Source organism: Phalacrocorax carbo, chromosome 9, assembly GCF_963921805.1.
Source record: "Phalacrocorax carbo chromosome 9, bPhaCar2.1, whole genome shotgun sequence".
NCBI lineage: Eukaryota > Metazoa > Chordata > Aves > Suliformes > Phalacrocoracidae > Phalacrocorax > Phalacrocorax carbo.
Window position 1 is genome coordinate 2,445,926 of NC_087521.1, and position 19,477 is coordinate 2,465,402.

The window sequence follows — 19,477 nt, forward strand, 5'->3', positions numbered from 1 at the left end:
AACTGGAGAATTATTAGCGCAGCACTTTCTTACCTCCCTTCAGATATCCTTATCTGAAAGAAATACAAGTGGGTATTGAAGACCTTCAGCATGACACAGTTACTTTAGACAGACAATACATTTATAAAATACTGAGGACAACAGTAAGAAAAGTCACAAATGGAATTATATTAATGATCATTTGCCATAGTGATTTTGACATTACAAATACCATCATATCACACAAGTTATGATTGCTGTAAGAACAATTTTAAATTTTTTCATATATGTTTTCTAACTTTACTCCATCTTCACCTCACAAGTCACAGTAGTTGCTGCCAGTGGATTTTGTAGGCAGGTGTTGGCTTTGGACTAGCCCTAGGCAATTCTGCAACAAAAGTCAATGACTTGCCTGTTGCTGCAAGGAAATCTTATGTTTGCTTTCTGGGACTAGGCTGCTGTGAAATACCTCCTTCCCTAAAATCTTTTCTGCCTTGTAACTATACACTTTTTTTGGGGAACAGAAACCATGTAGATCAGTATCAGACTCTAAATGAAAGGGCTTCCAATACAATTTACATCTGTGCTGGAATGCTCTGCAGGTAACTACTCTGCATTGGGCAAAGCCGTGCTTGATGTAGTTCAGTTGAGCTGAGTTTAGTGACCAGAGCTCCATGCTGATAAATCTCTTACATAATTATACTTCTAAACCAATATTTATGATGTAAGTAGGAACATATGAATGAGAATTATAAGAATAGGAATGAGAAACATTATCTTAAAATTAAGGAGATCACAGGTTTTATGAAGGAAAAAAAAGGTTCGGTATACAGCAAGCCTTGTTCCAGGGTAGTTCTCTTGCAGCAGACACTTCATCTTGGGTATAAACCATTTGGTTGCACATGTGCACAAACTGAAAATGTGAGAAATACGTTAAAAAAACAAATTAAGCTATTACCCACTCTTTTTAACTGGAGTGCAATTGTTATTTTATCACTGAATTTTGAAGTTGGTAGCTAGAATGTTAAAATAGGTTGGATTTGGTTTCAGGAAGTTTACTTTTTGCTTTGGGGTTTTTTTTTCAATCTATAAAGGCAATTTCGTCAGTCTGATGACTATACTTTAAAAAACTAAAATATACAGGAATTAGAAAGTGGTACAAGAATTTGGCCCTGCTTGAGCAGCAGTTTGGTCCAGATGATCTTCAGAGGTCCCTTCCAGCCTCAACCATTCTGTGATTCTCTGATAAAGTTATGCATTTCTTCAGGCTATGTAATCCAACACGTATCCTGGTACACCCCTGTTCCCTCTGGAGGTGAATAAGTAAACAACATACATTTTAACATAAGAAGGGGATTTGATAGCTACCTATCATGGGTTGCCAAAAACGTTTCCAGTGAAATGCTTTTTGAGTGAGGTTTGTCTTTCAACAGAATAAGCTCTGTGGAAAACACCTTATTTGAAATACCTCAGAAAATAATAAAAAAGAGAGTTTGAGAGTTGGGAATGTAATCATCCTGGTGTTTCAACAAGAGAAGTTTTTTCTGTTCATCACATTGACAGAACCTGTGTCCTTTTCAGTTAATTGTTTTCAATGGAGGGTCTTAAAGGCTAGAGCCCAGTTTCCAACCTTTTTTGTTGCTTCTGGCTTTGTTTTTTTCCTAAAGAGGGCTGCGGGCTCCTTACCTGTAACCCTGCACGGAGCGTGGGTGGGTGTGCAGGGGCTCACGGCTGGGAAGGATGGCGGGATCCTGAGAACCCCGGGTTGGATGGGGGGCGGAATCAGCAAGCAGAGGAAGGGAAGCTGTGAGGAGGATGAATTTGCTAGATTGTGGTCAGTGTTTTGATTCAGTTATGTACTGATTAATGTTAACAAAAATGTAAGATGAATGTCATACCCAGCTAATGGATTGGTTCCATGAGTTAATCGGCAAAGATCAAGATTTCTTCTTTTTTTGGATGACTGCATGGCAAATGCATTTGTTTTAGATAACAGGCTGGTTTCCATGGGGATCGTCCTTCTGCTTGTTAAAGGTACTATTAAGAATCTTTCTCATTATTTGAATTATTGCTAAGAGCTAGTATTCCAAAACTCTCAGCTGTTGATGCCTTCATCAACACTTTGTGTCTGGCAGTGAAATCGAGGAGGGTACACCTCGGAAGAGGAGCAAAAATACTTTTTGCTGCTTTGAATCAGACTAATGCACTCTGATAACGTTTCATGCTCAGAGAATGTTACTCCTAACAGATACAGTGAACTTGAAACACTATAAAGGCTTGAAGGATGTCTGGGCAGCATGCTACGTTGGGCTGTTATATTTACTTACTCAATGTACTTCTGTACAACTTCCTGTAATCTGTGGACGCTTATCTGTGGTATTTCTCAATTTAAAAAAAAAATTGTAGGGGATGACTGGAAACAACTATCCTTTTGATCTGAATACATTAGAATTGGTATACATAGAGATTTTATTGAATTTTATTGATTGGTAGTCATGATAATATAAGAGAATAAAACAAACTCTGACATTCTTTGGCAGGCTTTATACATGTGCTTGTTTCTAACATGAAAAGAGCTGCTTCTCATGCAATGTTACCTTTAATATTTCCTATTCCTCTTTTTTACTTGGAGAAATTTTCAAAGGCAGAGACAAACTGGATACTTACCTCCTGCTCATTCAGTTTGTGTACTCACAAGGTTATTAACTAATGTCAGGTGTAGTAAGGGTTTTATGTAGACATAGCTCATTCTCTGAGAGAGGCAATGATACGCTTTTCCTTTTTAAATGAAAAGTACTTAGTCGTTTTCTTTTAGTAGTGGAATTCTGTGCAACCCATATGGGGTATGCTTTGTCACATGTGGTTGTTTCTAAGTGACACTCATGTCCCAGGCAGTATTGATGCTTTCCGGCTCCTTGTTCACTCCAACTTTCCCTGGATGCCTCCCAGCTAACCAGTACAATGCCATTACGAAGTTCGAATCCAAGGTTATGTATCCCTTAGCTGGTTATCCAGCAAAAACACCTCAGAAACTAACCTGTGGTAGAAAATGACAGCTTTGCCCCCTGTGAGGATGTGCAACAGCCTAGTACAGTTGTACGCCAAGGAGAATACTGGCGTTAGACTCACATCTTTAACAAGTTCAACAGTGAATGACTAATACATACAGAACAGAAAAGTGCATCTAGACATTGTGAAAAGATTCAGAGCGCAACTGCTGTAATGCTTGTTGAATTACGTTGTTGCCTGGAATGTTGTTATCCTCTTCCACAGAAAGGAGTTGCTGGGAAATGGTGAGTGGTAGTGAAATGTGAAGTGCATGCAGTTTTGTTCTGAAGCTTGTTAATATTTAACACCGTGCAAAGTTTCTGGTTTAATTTCTTCTCTGAGTGGGCATCCTTTGAGATGCATGAAGGGAAATACTAGATTTGAAGGCATCAGCAGAAAGAGCTACCTATCTATACTGAAACTGATCTGGTTCATCAGAGCAGCTTATTGATACACAAGTTACTCATAATTGCAAGTGGAAGAAGAATGTTTCCCTGAGTTATATTCACTTACTAATTTTGCAGTGTCCCAAGTAGACATTTCTGTCTGCTTATCCTTTTTTCCCTTTTCAGACTCTGACTATTTTGTCTGTCTAAAGAGTTCTTCCTCATCTTAGAACCAATATTGTTTTTACACTTTATTCTTTCCACCAGCCGGAACCCTCTGATTTCTTTCATTTTTCCATTTTTCACTTATATGAATTGTAATGGAGGTGAAACTATCTTTGGAAATAAGGTTATAAAACCAATGCAATTCAAACTAGATGAAAGAAATTAAAAAAAAAACAAACCCCAAAACCAAACCAATGAACCCACAAAAAAAAAAACAAACCCAAAACACCCCCCTAAAAACCCCTAGCTTCTCCCCTACTCCAGGGCATTGTAATAATATATTATTATTTCATGAGAAGCACTTTGGTAATAACTGAGGAGTTAGAGATATTTTTGAAAGCAAGTGGTTCGATTGACTGAATATCTCCTAGCAACTTAGGAAGCTTTTAATACAACTGATTGAATACTGCCTCTGGAATATATTGTCAAGCCTTAAGCACCTGCCAAAACCATATGATGATTCCATTCTTTAAAACACATCAAATAGTAAATACATAACTCAATATTTTGTCAGCTACCAAAAAGTTACTTGCATAAGACACTTGACACAATATATAGAAAGCAGGGTCAGATGATAAGCAGTACAGCAAGCAGTGAAAGCAAAAAACAGCCACTAATGAGCACTAGACTTTGATATACAGTAAGGCAAACAAGTCCCGTGGCAAGCACAGAAGCCAGCTGATTAAAAGCTAAACAACAGCAGCTATAAATTTGATCTAGTGCATTCCAATCAAATCTGCTATTATCTCAAACCCTTCAAACCCCATGTTGGGTACCAAAAAGGACTGTCATGGTTTAGCCCCAGTCAGCAGCCAAGCACCACGCAGCTGCTCGCTCACTCCCCCCTGGTGGGACGGGGGAGAGAATTAGAAGAGTAAAAGTGAGAAAACTTGTGGGTTAAGATAAGAACAGTTTAACAGATAAAGCAAAAGCTCTGTGTGCGCAAGCAAAGGAAAACAAGGAATTCTTTCACTCTTTCCCACGGGCAGGCGGGTGCTCAGCCCCCCCCAGGAAAGCAGGGATCCATCACACATAACAGTGACTTGGGAAGAGAAACACCGTCACTCCAAACGTCCCCCCCTTCCTTCTTCCCCCCAGCTCTATATGCTGAGCATGACACCATATGGTGTGGGATATCCCTTGGGTCAGTTGGGGTCAGCTGTCCCGGCCGTGCCCCCTCCCAGCTCCTTGTGCCCCCGGCAGAGCACGGGGAGCTGAAAAAGCCCTTGACCAGTGTAAGCGCTACTCAGCAACAACTAAAACATTTCCATATTATCAACACTGTTTTTAGCACAAATCCAAAACACAGCCCCATACTGGCTACTATGAAGAAAATTAACTTTATCCCAGGTGAAACCAGGACAGTGAGGTAGATTTTAAAGTTAATACTGCATGCTTCTCTTGAAACAGTGCACTGTTTTATCAAGAAGCTAAACTTGACTTTCTGGTATTTCTTGGTACTTGCCACTTGGGATACACATGGGCCATATGAACAAGAATATGGTCTTGCTGGCAATATTATGTGGGCAACCAAAGGAAAACTCTACTTGGCAATAAAAGCTTGGGGTTTTTTTAATTGGTTAGAGCAAAAAGCAAGCCAAAGAATGGTAGTGTCAACATAGGTAAGTGTGGGGGACTGCAGCTGCTTTTTCATATCTCAATCAACAGTTTAAGATGCTGTTTTCTCTAATTGTGTATATTTGTAGGTACTCTACCAAAACACTAAAAAATCTGACTGCCTCATAAATCAAATCAACTCAAAAGAGCTTCTGGTAGGTGTCAACGATATACAGTATCAACAACATGCGGTTGTAAATGCAGTAAGAACAACTTAACTTTTTTTGGAGATAGGAAGCTAAGCTCTGCATGCTGTCCAGCTGCAGCAGAGTAAATGGAGTTGTCTTGTCATGCAGTATTTTTATGCTGGTAGCTATGCTTTGGTTGATCTGGTGGTACTGCACAGTACGTCTCCAGGAGAAATAAGAGAGAATCACATTTCATTAAGATGACACTAGCCCTTACCATGTAGTTACTGTTAGTGCCAAACAACTAGCTCTCACATGAGCTATGCACTGAGCACAGCTGCATAATTTGGCCAATGCTGAGATTTTTACTAATTCACTAATACCAGTCATTCAGGACAATTTTTGCCTGGTGCACGGTGAACTGGATGACAAAGAATGATTGCAGTAATTCTTCAGTATGAAAATTTGAACATAGTTTAATCAGTCTCATGCACAGAGCTATTACATTTTATTTTTGTCTTGGATTTGCCATGTAGTAAGGTGATTTAATGGCTGTCTGTAGCTTAGTGTCTTATGGAAAGAGAAGTGTTTAATCATTCAAATTGATTAGCTAGTGGATAGTATCATCAAGAGACAGGTGCTCCACTAGAGATTTATGTCCATTAAAACCACTGTGAAGAATTGCTAGGGAGAGTCATATCAAGTATGCTTGCTTTCATAGAATCATAGAATCGTTAAGGCTGGAAAAGACCCTTAAGATCATTGAGTCTAACCACTAACCTATCACTGCCGAGTCCATCATTTCTTTGTCAGATCATTTCATAAAAGGGCGAATGGTTTCTGAAAATAGCTCTGATGCCTTGTAAGTTTACCAAGAACGCTTGTGAAAACCCTGAGAAAACTCTGCATGTTTTTGTGCTGTTTTTATTATATGATGTTTATGTGACATTTAGCTGAAACATGAGGCACCTTTCAGTTTCAGTTGGACAACTTGCTTAGAAATACATGATCTGCACATATCTTTAAAAATGTGTCCTTCTGCTTGCTCTGGTCACCTTGCACATTCATCTGCTGCCTTCCAGTTTTAACACACTTTGAAAGTTTCTATTTCCTATTGCTGTCAGTGAATCTTCAAAAGCTCTGTCTGAAGACGGCTCTAAAAAGTTCAAGAGGTAGGTGCTGGAGCCTGAACCAAAACGATGTCGGTGCAGGCATGGATGGAAAGCTGGGACCAGGTTACATGACATAGAAAGTGCGTGCCCCGCTTGGCTGTGCTAGCAGAGATCCTCCTGCCTCCTCAGCTCTGCACTAGTACATCTCCATCTGCTTGGGTGCCACAGAAAGTGTCTGCCACAGTGCCTGATCAGTGTAAGAGTTTGCTGCCACTTGTGTATCACCTGCCCTGGGAGAGTAAAGCCAGAGCCAGGAAGACAGGGAGCAAAGAAACCAGAGTGGGGTGTCTACTTCTCACCACCCTCTTCCTCAACATCGCTCCCCTCTGCCCGTAAAGACTGGGGACATGCCAGTCTGAGCAGACCAAGGTAGAACAAGAAAGAGCTTTTGCTGAGCCAAGGTGTGGTGTAGTTCCATGTATGTCAGGTCTGTGGAGCTCAGTGCACTCCAGGAGGTTTGCAGCAAGTGGTTAAGATGTGTGATTTCTACCAGCAATCATCCTGGGCCGATCTGTCTTTGGGTGTCCTTCTGTGCTGAAAATGCACTTTGAGCAAGTAAGCATTTCTGTGGTCGCATAGCAGGTGTCTGCATTTCTTTCACCTGTAGTATTGGCCAAAGCTTTGAGGATTGTGGGTGTTTTATGACATTCAAGATAAGGCTTTAATATTTAATTCATCTTCATTTTTGCACAGTCCTAGTAAGCCTTTTTTTTTCCTGGTAGCACTTTTTGGTTTTTTAATAATTAAAAAAAAGAAAGCAAATATCTTGCTAAAGACAGGTTTTTAAACGAGAGATCAAATCCTATATTCTGAGTTTGAGTTTTCTGACATCTTGGTGTGCGCGAGCAGGAGCCCAGAGCTGCACGCAGTAAGAACAGGTTGCTTCACTTACTCTTGTGCTGTTGCTGTGTGACTTAGAATCATTGGGAAATTCGCAGTGGAAAATTTGTTTCTGTGATATGTCATTTCTTCCTGAGATCTGGGCAGAGTAAGATACAATAATAAGGGAAAAATAGTGTCTGAGCTAAGGGTAGTTTCCCTCCGTACTTCTGCTCCACTGCCATCCATTCACCATATTTAAAACAAGCATGTAGGGCTTGAGTACCTGACACAGTGGATTGCATTCTGTGTGCATTTTTCTGAAGTTATGTGCATCAAGACTTTCTTTTTTTTGCCTGTCTCATTTGTTTAATTACATGTTATTATGTGTGTATAGAATCTCTTGAAAAAAATAGACAAATTTCTTCTGGATGTGGCATCCCATGGGCCCGTCTGTGCCAATGAAGTGGCCAGTGGGAAAAAAAATCAAGCTGCTGTGATCCATTTACACAAAAACCAATTAAAACTGTATGTTTATGTTTACTTACAGTGTATTTTTATGTTTAAAAAAACAATTACCCACTAGTTATTAAACTATGAGCACTTTAGCAAATTTTTATATTTGGATACTCAGGAATGCTCATTTAATGCAGGAATCAACGTAAGCATCTAAAAACATGGTTTGGATATCCTGCTTAGGTGGTTACTTCTCAAATTCCCTAATTTATTCATTACTAGATGCCGTGAAAAGATAGCTGGGGAGTAATTGTTTTCAGTCATCTGATTTATAAAACTGGTAGCCATTACACAGACTTTTTAGTTTGGGCAGTGTGATGGTTCAAATCAGTGACTCCTGGCAAACGCAAACTCCAAACAAATATTTTTATTTGCAGTACTAGGGAACATTCAAATCTGGTAAAATCATTGTTGTTGGGTTTTGGGTGGTTGGTTGCTTGCTTGGTTGTTTTGGTTTTTTTTTTTTTCCTTTGCTTTGTTCATCCTTCCTGTCTCTACCCACAGGTAACATTATGGTGCTGTGGTCAACTTGCAGAACATCAGTACTTAAATCTGTAACAAACCGCTTCATTAAGAATTTGGCCTGCTCGGGGATCTGTGCCAGCCTAGTCTGTGTGCCTTTTGACATTGCTCTCAGTGCCAGCCCACACTGCTGCTGGTGGATCTATACGATGCTCTTCTGCAGAATTGCCAAGTTTCTGCATAAAGTCTTTTGCTCAGTGACCATCCTTAGTTTTCCAGCCATTGCTCTTGACAGGTAAGAGATCAAATTTGCCAGCATCCTTGATTTTTCTTTCTTCTTTCTCCCTTTGAAACCCTTTTCTTCCTTTCATATCAGTCTTGTAAATGTTATTTAGCGTTGTCTTATGCCATTACATGAACTGCTCTTGTTCCAGTGCTTTGCTCACAGTGTACAGCTTCTTTCCAGAATGTACTGCGATTAATATTCTTCTCTGTAACATTGAAAACCTTTATTTTTCAGTTTACTCTGATATCTCTGGACATTTATAAAGGACTTAATAGATTTGTCTTCAGAGAAGTTTTTATCCTTTCTTTCTTCTTGTTAATAATTCTTGTTCAGTAATGGAACTTGAAGCCCGACAATGTCTGACTACAGGCAAGGTGCTAATTTTTAACTGTGGAAGTTGAAACACGTTGCCTGTTAGAAGAATTTAACAATGCCTGACACAGATTGTCCATCAATTTCAAATTTCAAATGTAATTTGTTTTTAAAAAGCCCAAACATTTATATTAATGTTTAATTAAATATTAGTACAACCAGAATTAGTTCAGAGAGGTTTTTATGTAGAAGATCAGTCTAAACCAAAAGAGGCCCTTTGGACTGTCTAAGTTTTAAAATTCCATTCATTTTGCTTATTATTATTAGCAGTCACTGATCTCACCTAAATGCACAGCTCTGTCATCTTGACAGTGACTGTAAGTTAGGTATTTTTCAGGAAGGGTAGGTACTGGTTTAATACAGTTTACCTTACTAAAAGAGTGGATTTATAGATGCTGGATAAAATTATTGTTAGTCTGTTATTGTGTCTCACCACAGAATACGTTAGCTGTTCAGAACCAAACTGAATCCCTCATGAAGTGATAATGTCTCTTACTTCAATTTTAATGTATTGCTAAATGCAATATCTGTCATGCACACCCGTGTTGCTGCTGGAACAGCATATCAGCATATCATTTGCCCTTTAGCAGTAAAATTTGTGATCTTCCTCACAAAAAGCATGAACTGCTACCACTTAAAATGATAAGTGTAAAAGGATAGGTCTCTCATGAAAAGCCTGTGAGCCTAGAAGTCCACAGTAATAAGCAAACCATGAATCAGTGCCTGAAATCTGAAGTGAATGTCAGAGACGCCCTTTTTTTTAAATGCACATAGAATATTCAGTGTTTGACTACTCTTCTGCTCAGGGCCGTCCTAACCAGAGCTTATGCGAAACAAACCCCCACTGTACTTCCAGTAGGTGGGTACATGTAATTTGTGACCAGCAGCTTTTCCCAAATATCTAGCGAGAAAATTTATCATAAAGCAGGCTTTCAAATTAACGATGAGTCTGGCCTTTCAATGGGACATGTCTATGCCTCCATCATGTTTTCTGAAATTTTGTGCTGTGTGCAACATACTGCCCAGTGTACAAGTAAATGGTGAAATCTTCAAAATTATGCTCATGCACATCAGCCAAAGTGATACAGTCCCAATTATTAAAAGAATTGTTCACCACTAGTAATGTGATCCTGAAGGTTGAATATTCAATTTTTTTTTCTACAGACAGACCTGCAAAGGCAGACGCTTGGGATTTTTTTTTCTCTCATAAGCAGGTAGTTGGCAACCCAGTTAGGGATCTGGGGACATCATGCTTGGACAGCTCCTGAGAGGCTTCTCATAAGCACTATGCTTGTTATAGACTTCACCCTTTGCACTGTATCAGCTGGTTTTGTTGTTGGTTTTTTTTGACAGGTACTACTCTGTTTTATATCCTCTGGAAAGAAAAATATCTGATGCAAAATCCCGAGACCTGGTTATCTATATCTGGGCCCATGCAGTAGTGGCCAGCATTCCAGCATTTGCTGTGACCAATGTGTCTGATATTTATGCCATGTCCACCTGTTCTGAATCTTGGAGTTACTCCCTTGGCCACCTGATCTACGTCATCATCTATAACATCACCACTGTGATTGTACCAGTGGCTGTGGCTTTTCTCTTTATGATTCTTATTCGCAGGGCACTGAGTGCCAGCCAGAAGAAAAAAGTCATCATAGCTGCCTTAAGGACCCCTCAGAATACAATTTCTATCCCTTATGCCTCCCAGCGAGAAGCTGAGCTTCATGCCATGCTGCTTTCCATGGTTATGATATTTATTTTCTGCAGTGTCCCCTACGTGACTTTGGTGATTTACCGCACCATACTGAATATTTCCGATATTTCAGTCTTCTTGCTCCTCACTGCCATTTGGCTGCCCAAGGTCTCTTTGCTGGCCAATCCATTGTTATTTTTAACTGTTAACAAATCTGTACGGAAGTGTTTAGTGGGGACAATAGTACAGCTGCACCGAAGGTACAGCAGGAGAAACATTGTCACCTCAGGTGGTGTTGCAGATGCTAATCTGGAGCCCAGTGTCCGTTCGGGAAGCCAGCTTCTGGAGATGTTTCATATTGGGCAACAACAAATCTTCAAACCGATGGAAGATGAGGAGAACGAGACCAAATCCATTGGCTCTGCTGACTTTCAGCAGAAAGAAATTCCTACCACCAGTTTAGAGGTAGGAGAGACTTTGGTTCACAAATTTATACCGCAGACGATTGCAGACTCTGCAGCTCAGGTGGCACCAGCTGTGCCCACAGAAGCTGATATGGTAAATGAGAAGTATTCCATGCAGTTTGGTTTTGGACCCTTTGAGCTGCCTCCACAGTGGCTCTCAGAAAACCGAAACAGTAAGAAGCGACTCCTGCCTCCTTTGGGGAATACCCCTGAAGAGCTAATCCAGACGAAACAGCCTAATAAGTGCAAAGCGGAAAGAAAAATCAGCAAAAACAATAAAGTCAGTATCTTTCCCAAGGTGGATTCTTAGTAAGAGCAGGAGCTTTAAGTGACAGAGGAAGGTTACCTTCTATTATATGTGTGATCCCATGGATCTTTGTTACGCTGAAATCTGTTACAGGCTGATTTTTTTGTGCCAAATGTAATTTAAACAAACAAACAAACAAAAGGGAAACATATATATGTGTTCCTTATTAATTTGTTTTCATGAAAATAATATATCAAAAGATGGTGACTCTTTAATTTTATCTGTGCAATCCCTACAATGATACCTGCCTGATTAACTTTCAGAAAGTACACATGGCTTTGGCAACACTTTGTATGGCTGAAGTATGGAAATACGTCAGTCAGTTTGCCGGGAGACCTCATGTTGTATTAAAATGGACTGGGTATCAAAGTAACTTCACAGTAAAGGCCATAGGGAGCAGAAGACAGATGCAAAATGGGTAAGTCCTAACCTCCTGTAAATGGACACAGCAAGGTATTGCACATTTCATTAATGAAGTAAGATGGACTGTTAAATACATCTGTTGTCTGTTAAGCCCATTTCTTAAATCAGTGTTAAACCTAAAACTTGCCTTTTTTGCACAAATTACCAAGTATCTGCCAAACATCAAAACTTTTTTAAAACCTAAACCACTATTTTTGGCTTAAAACTTCAGCAAAGCCAAGGATACGCAAATCATCGTGTGTGTCAAGCCTGAGAAAGACCTGTTTTTTGAAACACATGTATTCTTGTAGTTTTAAGTAAAAACTGGATTGGAGACCATGCAGGACAAATCCTGACTCCAGTAAACAAGTATGTATGTGCCAAGGGCATAAACAGAACACTTTGATCCTGTGATAAAGGGCATATACAAATGTCCCAACAGTGTGCTCTATGGGTTGTTAAGTAACCAAGGGGTCAACCTTAAAATACTCATCTGCTGGTGCACTCTGCCATTTTCTTATGGGAAAGATAGCAAATGAAAGAAAAGGGTCAGAAATGCTAGTGGCCTTGTACTGAACTGCGGAGTGAGGAAGCTGATAACAGACCGCAAAAGGCAAGGTTTGTTAATGCTGTTGCTCTACTATTATCAGAGGTAGGGAGGTTTTCCTTCTACCTTCTCAGATACAGAGACCAACCACCCTTCTCCACTCGTCTCAGACTAGACCAACCCATGTATGAACATGAGACTTTCAAACCTGGTGCCTAACTCCTGAGTCAATCAGAGTCATGCCATCCCTGGTCTCTGCACAGCAGCCTTTCTATGAGAGTTCAGGCATTGTATTGCAGCTTCCCCACCCCACCCCAGCATCATCACAGGCATATTGTCTTGTTTATATGGAGTGTGAATTTTAAACTCTTATCAGTCTGTTAGATGACCTGAAGCTATTGTAACCCTGGCATTTAAATCCTTGTTCAGTTGCAAGTAGTCTTTCCTCCTTCCTTATATGCATTCACTGTTGTCTCTGTGGGTAGTTTCTTAAAAGCACAATCTAGTAAGATCGGTGTACTCTGTGTGGTTCTCCTGTACTTGAGCCCTTTGGTGCATGCTGAAGCTTTACCTCTAGTTACTACCTGTTCAAGAAAGTAGTTTTCTTTAAAACACACTTTTAGAAGGACAAGGTGAAGAATCTTGCCAAGTTCACAGTAACTTACTAAATCCAACCGGTTAATGTTAAAAGTGAGAAAAAACTTTGATTAAGCTGAATTTGGAGATGTACCTGTTTCTCCTTTGACATGTTTGAAGAAAGTTAGCAGCTTCTGATGGCTGCAAGGTGGTGGATTTCTACAAGGCATTAAAAGCAAATGTTTTAATAAAAAAGTATTTTAAAAAGTTTATAAATTACTGTGTAAATTATGTTTTTCTCCATTTCCTTCTTGGTTTCAGTGCTAGTTCACGAACCTCTCAAGGTTGGGAGTGAGGAGCACTCTTCAGTGGTCCAGATGGGTGGTGGCTGCCCTCCTCCTTAGATACAGAGATGAGAAGGCAGACAGATCTTGCCTGAAATCAAACAGAAGTACCACCATAGCAGACTTTTAAAAAAAGTGTTGATTAAAAGTAATTTAGTCGAGTGGGTTTTTTTCCAAAGTTAGTGAAAGAACAGATGTGATTCAAAAAATCCCCCAAACCTCAAAAGCAAAGTATGAGTAATAGTTTCCTTACATATGTTGTTTAAATTTAATATTTATGGCCCACTTAGATGTAGGTACAGGTCAAAGTATCTGTGATTAATGAATGTGGATAAATGGTTGCTCAGATCTGAACTCCCTTTGAGGAAAGCAAACTTAATTTCGCCCCGTTCAACCCTCATGTTGAACAAAATGCCAATAAATCTGAAGAGCCAAACTGCATAGAATTTACTTTTATCGTATCTGGGAAGCAAGGGATTTGTGGTGGTTTTTGACTGTTGAGACAAAAATATCGTTTTCTTTCAAAGATGACATATGTATAAACACTTGCTTGTACTTAACAGGTTATATCTGAAGACACTGAAACGTTTCACCAAGACATTAAATAAGGTGATTTTCCATACCTGAAGAATTATTTGGGAATGTTTTATTTTAGTCCCTTTTTCAACAGTTTATCAATGTGAATGTTTAACGGAAGTGGAAGAAATACACAAAAGTACATCTTTGCATAGAAAAAATAATCTGTGTAAAATTAATAATACAGCCTCTGTGCTAGAATTGTCATCAGAAAACAGTAATTCAGGAGGCTTTTTATGCAAGGTGGAATATTTGACTTGTAGAGTTTGACTTTTAACTTCGTCTAAGACAACTGTACCTTTGAATCATTACTGCTGTCTGTTGGCTTGTTCAAATGATTTCTACTGGACAAAATGTTCTCCAGCATCCAAAATGAAAATAAAAATTTTTTTCTTTATCATCACATTAAAGATAAGCAGAAGTGGTTTTTTTGTTACGATGGTTGTTTTTAACCATCACAGGTGTTGGTAAAATAATTTTTTCTCTCCAGATTATTGGTGAAAGAAAGTGAAGTACAAAGCAAAACTGTGGGAACTGAGGAAATGAAAGCCTGGGGTACTTTGGGCTCTGCAAATAGATTTAAAGGCTAAATCTTACTGCTGGAGAATAAACTTGGAGGAGGGAACGTTAAAACCCATTATTCTTGCAGTTAGGGGAGAGAAACAGGGAATGGAGCTCATATTAAACGAAGACATCCTTTAAAAAGGATGAAAAGACTATGGGGACAATGCCAATTTATTGTTCCTAGATATCCTCAAGAAATACTGTTAAATTCAAACAGACATGTACAAATTAAAAAAAAAGAAAAACCCCACACAGTCCTTCAGCACCAAATAATGTTTTATTGATTGGCTACTTGGCATCGATGTATTTTGCACACTAGGGTAAGCTTCCAGAGAAGAGCAGTTGTTTTCTAGGAACTCCCCAAGCTTTCTACTACATAACAGATCCAATTGTTATTAAGCTGTGGCAATTTAATGAATGCATTTGTTCTGGTTTTAAAAAATACCTTAAAATACATCTCTAGATAATGTTTTGCAGAAAAGGCTGACTGGGTTTCTGTAGTGAGTTTTCTTCTACTCTGCTCCCTGTTTCCTGGGAAAATATTCCTGTGCCAGTGGGCTGTATCTTGAAGAACGGAAAGTCAGGCTGTGGTTCCAGATCAACAGGACTGGGATTTAGCAGCTGGTTCCAGCTAAATGGGAGCTGTCCCATGAGCTGCTGTGAAAGTAACCAGCTCTGGAGGTGACCACATGTCCCACAGAACTCAGGTAGCTCCTCTCATTCATGTCACCTGACCCTGCACTGCATAATTTGGTAAAGAATGCAAACATAAATAAAAGCAAAATCTCTGCCTTTTAATCTTATTTGATATATTACTGTGTAATTGTGCTTTCACCTATCACAGAATCCCAGGTTGGAAGGGACCTCAGGGATCATCTAGCCCAACCTCTCTAGGAAGAGCACAGTCTAGACAAGGCGGCCCAGCACCCTGTCCAGACGACTCCTGAAGGTGTCCAACATGTAGGAGTCAGTATGAGATAATCAGTGGTTTTAGGTTCTTCTTTTTTTTGGCCATAAAGGACTCACCCCCTCAAAAGATGTGGTTGAAGTTACTGCTTTCAAACTTTAAGCATTCTTACCTCTTCAAAAGACTGCTGCTTATTTTGGTTGAAGTGACTTGCTCTGTGCAAAGCAGGGATATTAGCAGGATTTCTAAACAAGTTAGAACTCTGTCTTTAACTATCAGCCTGGGACCACAAGGTTAGTCACTGCAATCTTCAGCCATTTGTAATTTGTGGACAGTTCAGGAAAACACAACACAACAAAACAAAACACATCTTGTCCAGATGCAGACTGTTGCACTCATGAGCAAGTTGATTCCTCCCCTTCCCGGAGGACACAGAGGGGGAACAGCAGGGACCAGCCCAAAGTTATTGCTTTTAAGCCCAAAGTTTGTTTTTAAGCTGCTAAACCAGTCAGAGGTGGTGAAGAGTACGCAGAGGCTGATTCTTGGGATTGCTTTCTTCTGGGACAACAATATAGGAGGGGGACGCAGAAGCGTTCTTCACCTCACTGAAAACCTCTCTGCACTTACGTAGGAGCAGTTCTCTTGTTTCTTTGTGAGGAGAAAGTGGACTATTTTTTAAAGAAAGCATAAGAAATAACAAGTCTGATCCAGTTCCTGAACACACATTTGTTAATGCAAACCAGGGTTTCTCTACACAGCTGTTCTGCATCCTGAGGTTCCCTATGGCTAAACATTATGCACTGAGATGGTGACTTACTCCAAAAACTCCTTTCTGCACAGTACTTAACTAAGCAGTATTCTATCTTCTTTGCCTCCATTTTCTGTAAAACTAACCCGCTCATTTTTGCCTGGATCGTATCCTAAGCCATGGAGGAAGGCCCTCAGCCACTTGTAGGATCTCATTCTTTGGTCCCCTTGCACCTGCCAGTAGCAAATTCCACCTCATGGCACCGAGACATTTCAGCACAACACAATCCATTTTGAGCTCCTGCTTCCTGAACTCTGCTGTTTTCCAGCAAAAGAAGGTGTGGCAGTGAGGAAGACAATCTTGTCAAGGCAGGATCTTTCCCAATGCAAGTCAAAGAATGAAAACGTGGCTTTATTAAACACCATGGAAGTTTTACCATTGACTCTAGACTTCACATTTTAGTTTAGCCTCTCCCTGGCCGACAGGTGACTGTGCTGGATCACTATAGCTGATGGAGCACACTGCAGAACTCTACTCATCCTCACCGAGGGCTCCTGGAAAAGTTGGAATATGGCCCAAAATTCCTGGCTCTTTGCCCTTGACCTGGCACAGGCCCATCAAAAGATACTAATACATAATCTATTTGGCCTGTGCAAGAAAAGGGTCTGTTTATTCCCCTAGCATTTAGGGGAATTAATGTAATGAAAATTAGCTGTGCTTGTCCTGATCCGAGTACTAGAACTGTTACCGTCTACCTTAAAAATATTGCCTGTGGTAAAGAAAAGCTACTTCAGGTGAGTACACAAAAGAATATTAAAGATATAAGGACAAATAACTAATAAGCATTAAACAAAGTCTTGATAATTTGCCCTACAACCTGTATGAGACAGTAAAAGTGTTTTGGCTGCCTATTTGTGTATTAAAACGCTGTTCAGCACCGCAGTATGACGATAAGCAGTAGTAACGGAACAAGGTCCCTATATATATATCCCGCCTCATTTGTGTTTCTTCTTGATTGGATTAGGGAGAAAAGGATAAATTAGTTTCATTACTATGGTGACTGTGTTCTGAGAATCAAACCAGCTTGTCTAAATGTGTCTTGATCATGTTATAACCTCTCTTTTAGGACAAAAAGCACATCTTGGAGTGCTTTTCTTGCTGTGCCCTGCCTAGACACAAGGGTTTTCTCTATTTGGCCTTTTTTTATTTGATCACCACACTTCAGAGAGGTATCTAGTTTATCATGGAACAAAACTGATGTATTCCCAGAAAGGCAAAAAAGGAAATCACACCCGCTGTTCTCCTTTTCTAATTCAAGCTTCATTACAAATACACCTGCCACCTGGAACAATACTTGAGATTCTGTAATATTTAATGACATTTACAAAGTTCAGTCCTCTTATTGGCAGTGAAGACTCTTGTGGCCCAATCTGCAGGATCTGAGATGAATTCTATGAACTACTTTTCCTCTCTGGGTTCTCTAGGACACCTAACACTCACAAGTCATAAGATCGACTGTGATTTGAGATATCCCTGCTAAGCCATCTGTAACTTGGGATTGACAGCCTCATTGAAAAGCTTCATTGATTCTCTGTGGACAAGCAGCAGTAAGAACCCTATTCCTGCTCCACTTTCAAAGGAGTTTTACGTCCGTTTGTTACCAAATGCAGAGCTGGACACTCTCTTGGGCTCTTCTGAGGTTGTGGGCCGTCCGTAGTAGGGGAAGCTGAGAGCAAGTCAAACCCCGTCAGCTGTTAAGCAGATACACTCTACTGTAAAAATAAATAAATATTGGGGCAGTTATACCGAGCTGCTTTCCATACCTCATTATTCACACCTAATATAATTCCTAATAGAGCAAAAGCCAGATTTTAGTTGAGCCAGTTCTGAACTATATTGTCCACCCTACTGCTTTCTCATTGTCAGTACTGGTCTTAATGACTCAACTTGTGGATGTAAGCATTCAATCTTCTCTTTCTGTTTCAAATCATGACCTGCACCATCTCGGAAGCACCGCACATTCCAGGCACCACTGCAGTACTGCATTAGCCATTGCAGATTTAGGTTAGAATTTTAGCAGACCTGGAGCTCAGCACGCTTAGAAAGGAGGCTAAAATAGATGTGGTTCGCTAGCGTATTTTCTGTATTTGTCTTCAGCTCTTAACTGTAAACCACACCACACCATTACTACACTAAATACCAGGAAAAAAATTGTCCTTCTCTTACTGGCACTTCTGGGAATGCAACAGTAAAATGCCATATACTGTAAGCATCAATAAAAACCCTACTGCAGACAGCAAACACGTGCCCCCAGCAAAGCAAGATTTATTTTGGCAGAAGGAAATTGGCAGTCAAAACCTTACTTTGAACAAGACGCAGTTTGTTTCTTCAGACTGTTTCTTGTAAAGTTTTGCCACCAGTGAAAACCTGATTTTAACATATATATGGGTATCGAAGGAGGTTGTAGGCGGCAGTAACTGTCTCTACAGTTTTCGTAAGTTAATCAGAAGCCAGGAATTAAACCTCACATCCTATTTAAATGTAGAAAAGAAATGGAGTGGGATGAGGAAGGGAATTACATTCCCTTTATTAATTAAATCCCTTATTAACAGTGAATATTCAGGTTAAAAAATGGTGAACCCAATATTAGTTTTGACGAGTTTATTTAAAAGTAATCCACCTACCCTTGTTTACAAGTAAACGTAACAATTTATGCAGGAGACGAGACAAACATACCGCCAAAAGACACAGCGACAACTCGCAACACGGACTGTTTAAGATGCTCAACAGAGGCACTTTTTTTTCTGTTGGATTAAACACTTCGAAAACTGTTCTTTTAGTGACGCGGGGCAGACCGCGGCGACGGGAGCCGTGCCGTCCCGCGAAGGGCCGCAGCTCAGGCCTCCCGCACCCGGGGGCGCACGTTTTAAGGTTGAATGGAGGCAGAGCCTCCCCGCACGGCGCCCCCCGACCCCCGCCGCCCTCACCCCTGGCCGGGGGCGCCGCCGCCCACCGCTTCTCACCGAGGTCTTCGTTGAAGCCCGGTCTGGAGCTCCGTCCGCGGGCAGCACACGCTCGCTAGGAGCGACCTGCGGCTTGAGACGCCGCTCCCGTTACTGGCGCTGCCCCCCCCCGCAGCTGAGCACCTCGGCGCCCGCGGGCATCGGCGCAGGGAAGGAGGAGCGTCCCCAGGACACCCCAACCGCCCCTGACGGTGTCCGGCGGGCTCGGGGACCCGGGAGCCGCTCCCCGCCCGGCGGTGCCGCCGTCCCGCCGCCCCGGCAACGGGCCCGGCACAGCCCAGCTCCCCGCGGGGGGAAGGGAGGAGCAGGACGCCCCCGT

At 40.8% G+C, this 19,477-nt stretch overlaps 1 protein-coding gene and 1 long non-coding RNA gene across 2 annotated transcripts in view; one reads left to right on the plus strand and one right to left on the minus strand.

Moving 5' to 3' along the window:
* GPR176 (G protein-coupled receptor 176) overlaps positions 1 to 13,166 on the plus strand; it is a 45,366-nt gene extending 32,200 nt beyond the window's left edge. The window contains exons 2-3 of the mRNA XM_064460131.1: positions 8,395 to 8,647; positions 10,364 to 13,166. Coding sequence (XP_064316201.1) covers positions 8,395 to 8,647; positions 10,364 to 11,474 — 1,364 coding nt within the window. The 3' untranslated portion in view covers positions 11,475 to 13,166. The remainder of the gene's footprint in view (positions 1 to 8,394; positions 8,648 to 10,363) is intronic.
* Positions 149 to 19,475, minus strand: LOC135314980 (uncharacterized). Its single transcript, XR_010374383.1, has 4 exons — positions 19,159 to 19,475; positions 13,333 to 13,431; positions 13,151 to 13,215; positions 149 to 892 (listed from the first exon to the last, which is right to left on the minus strand). It is a non-coding gene; the product is annotated as an uncharacterized LOC135314980 (long non-coding RNA).
* Between the last annotated feature and the right edge of the window lie 2 nt (positions 19,476 to 19,477).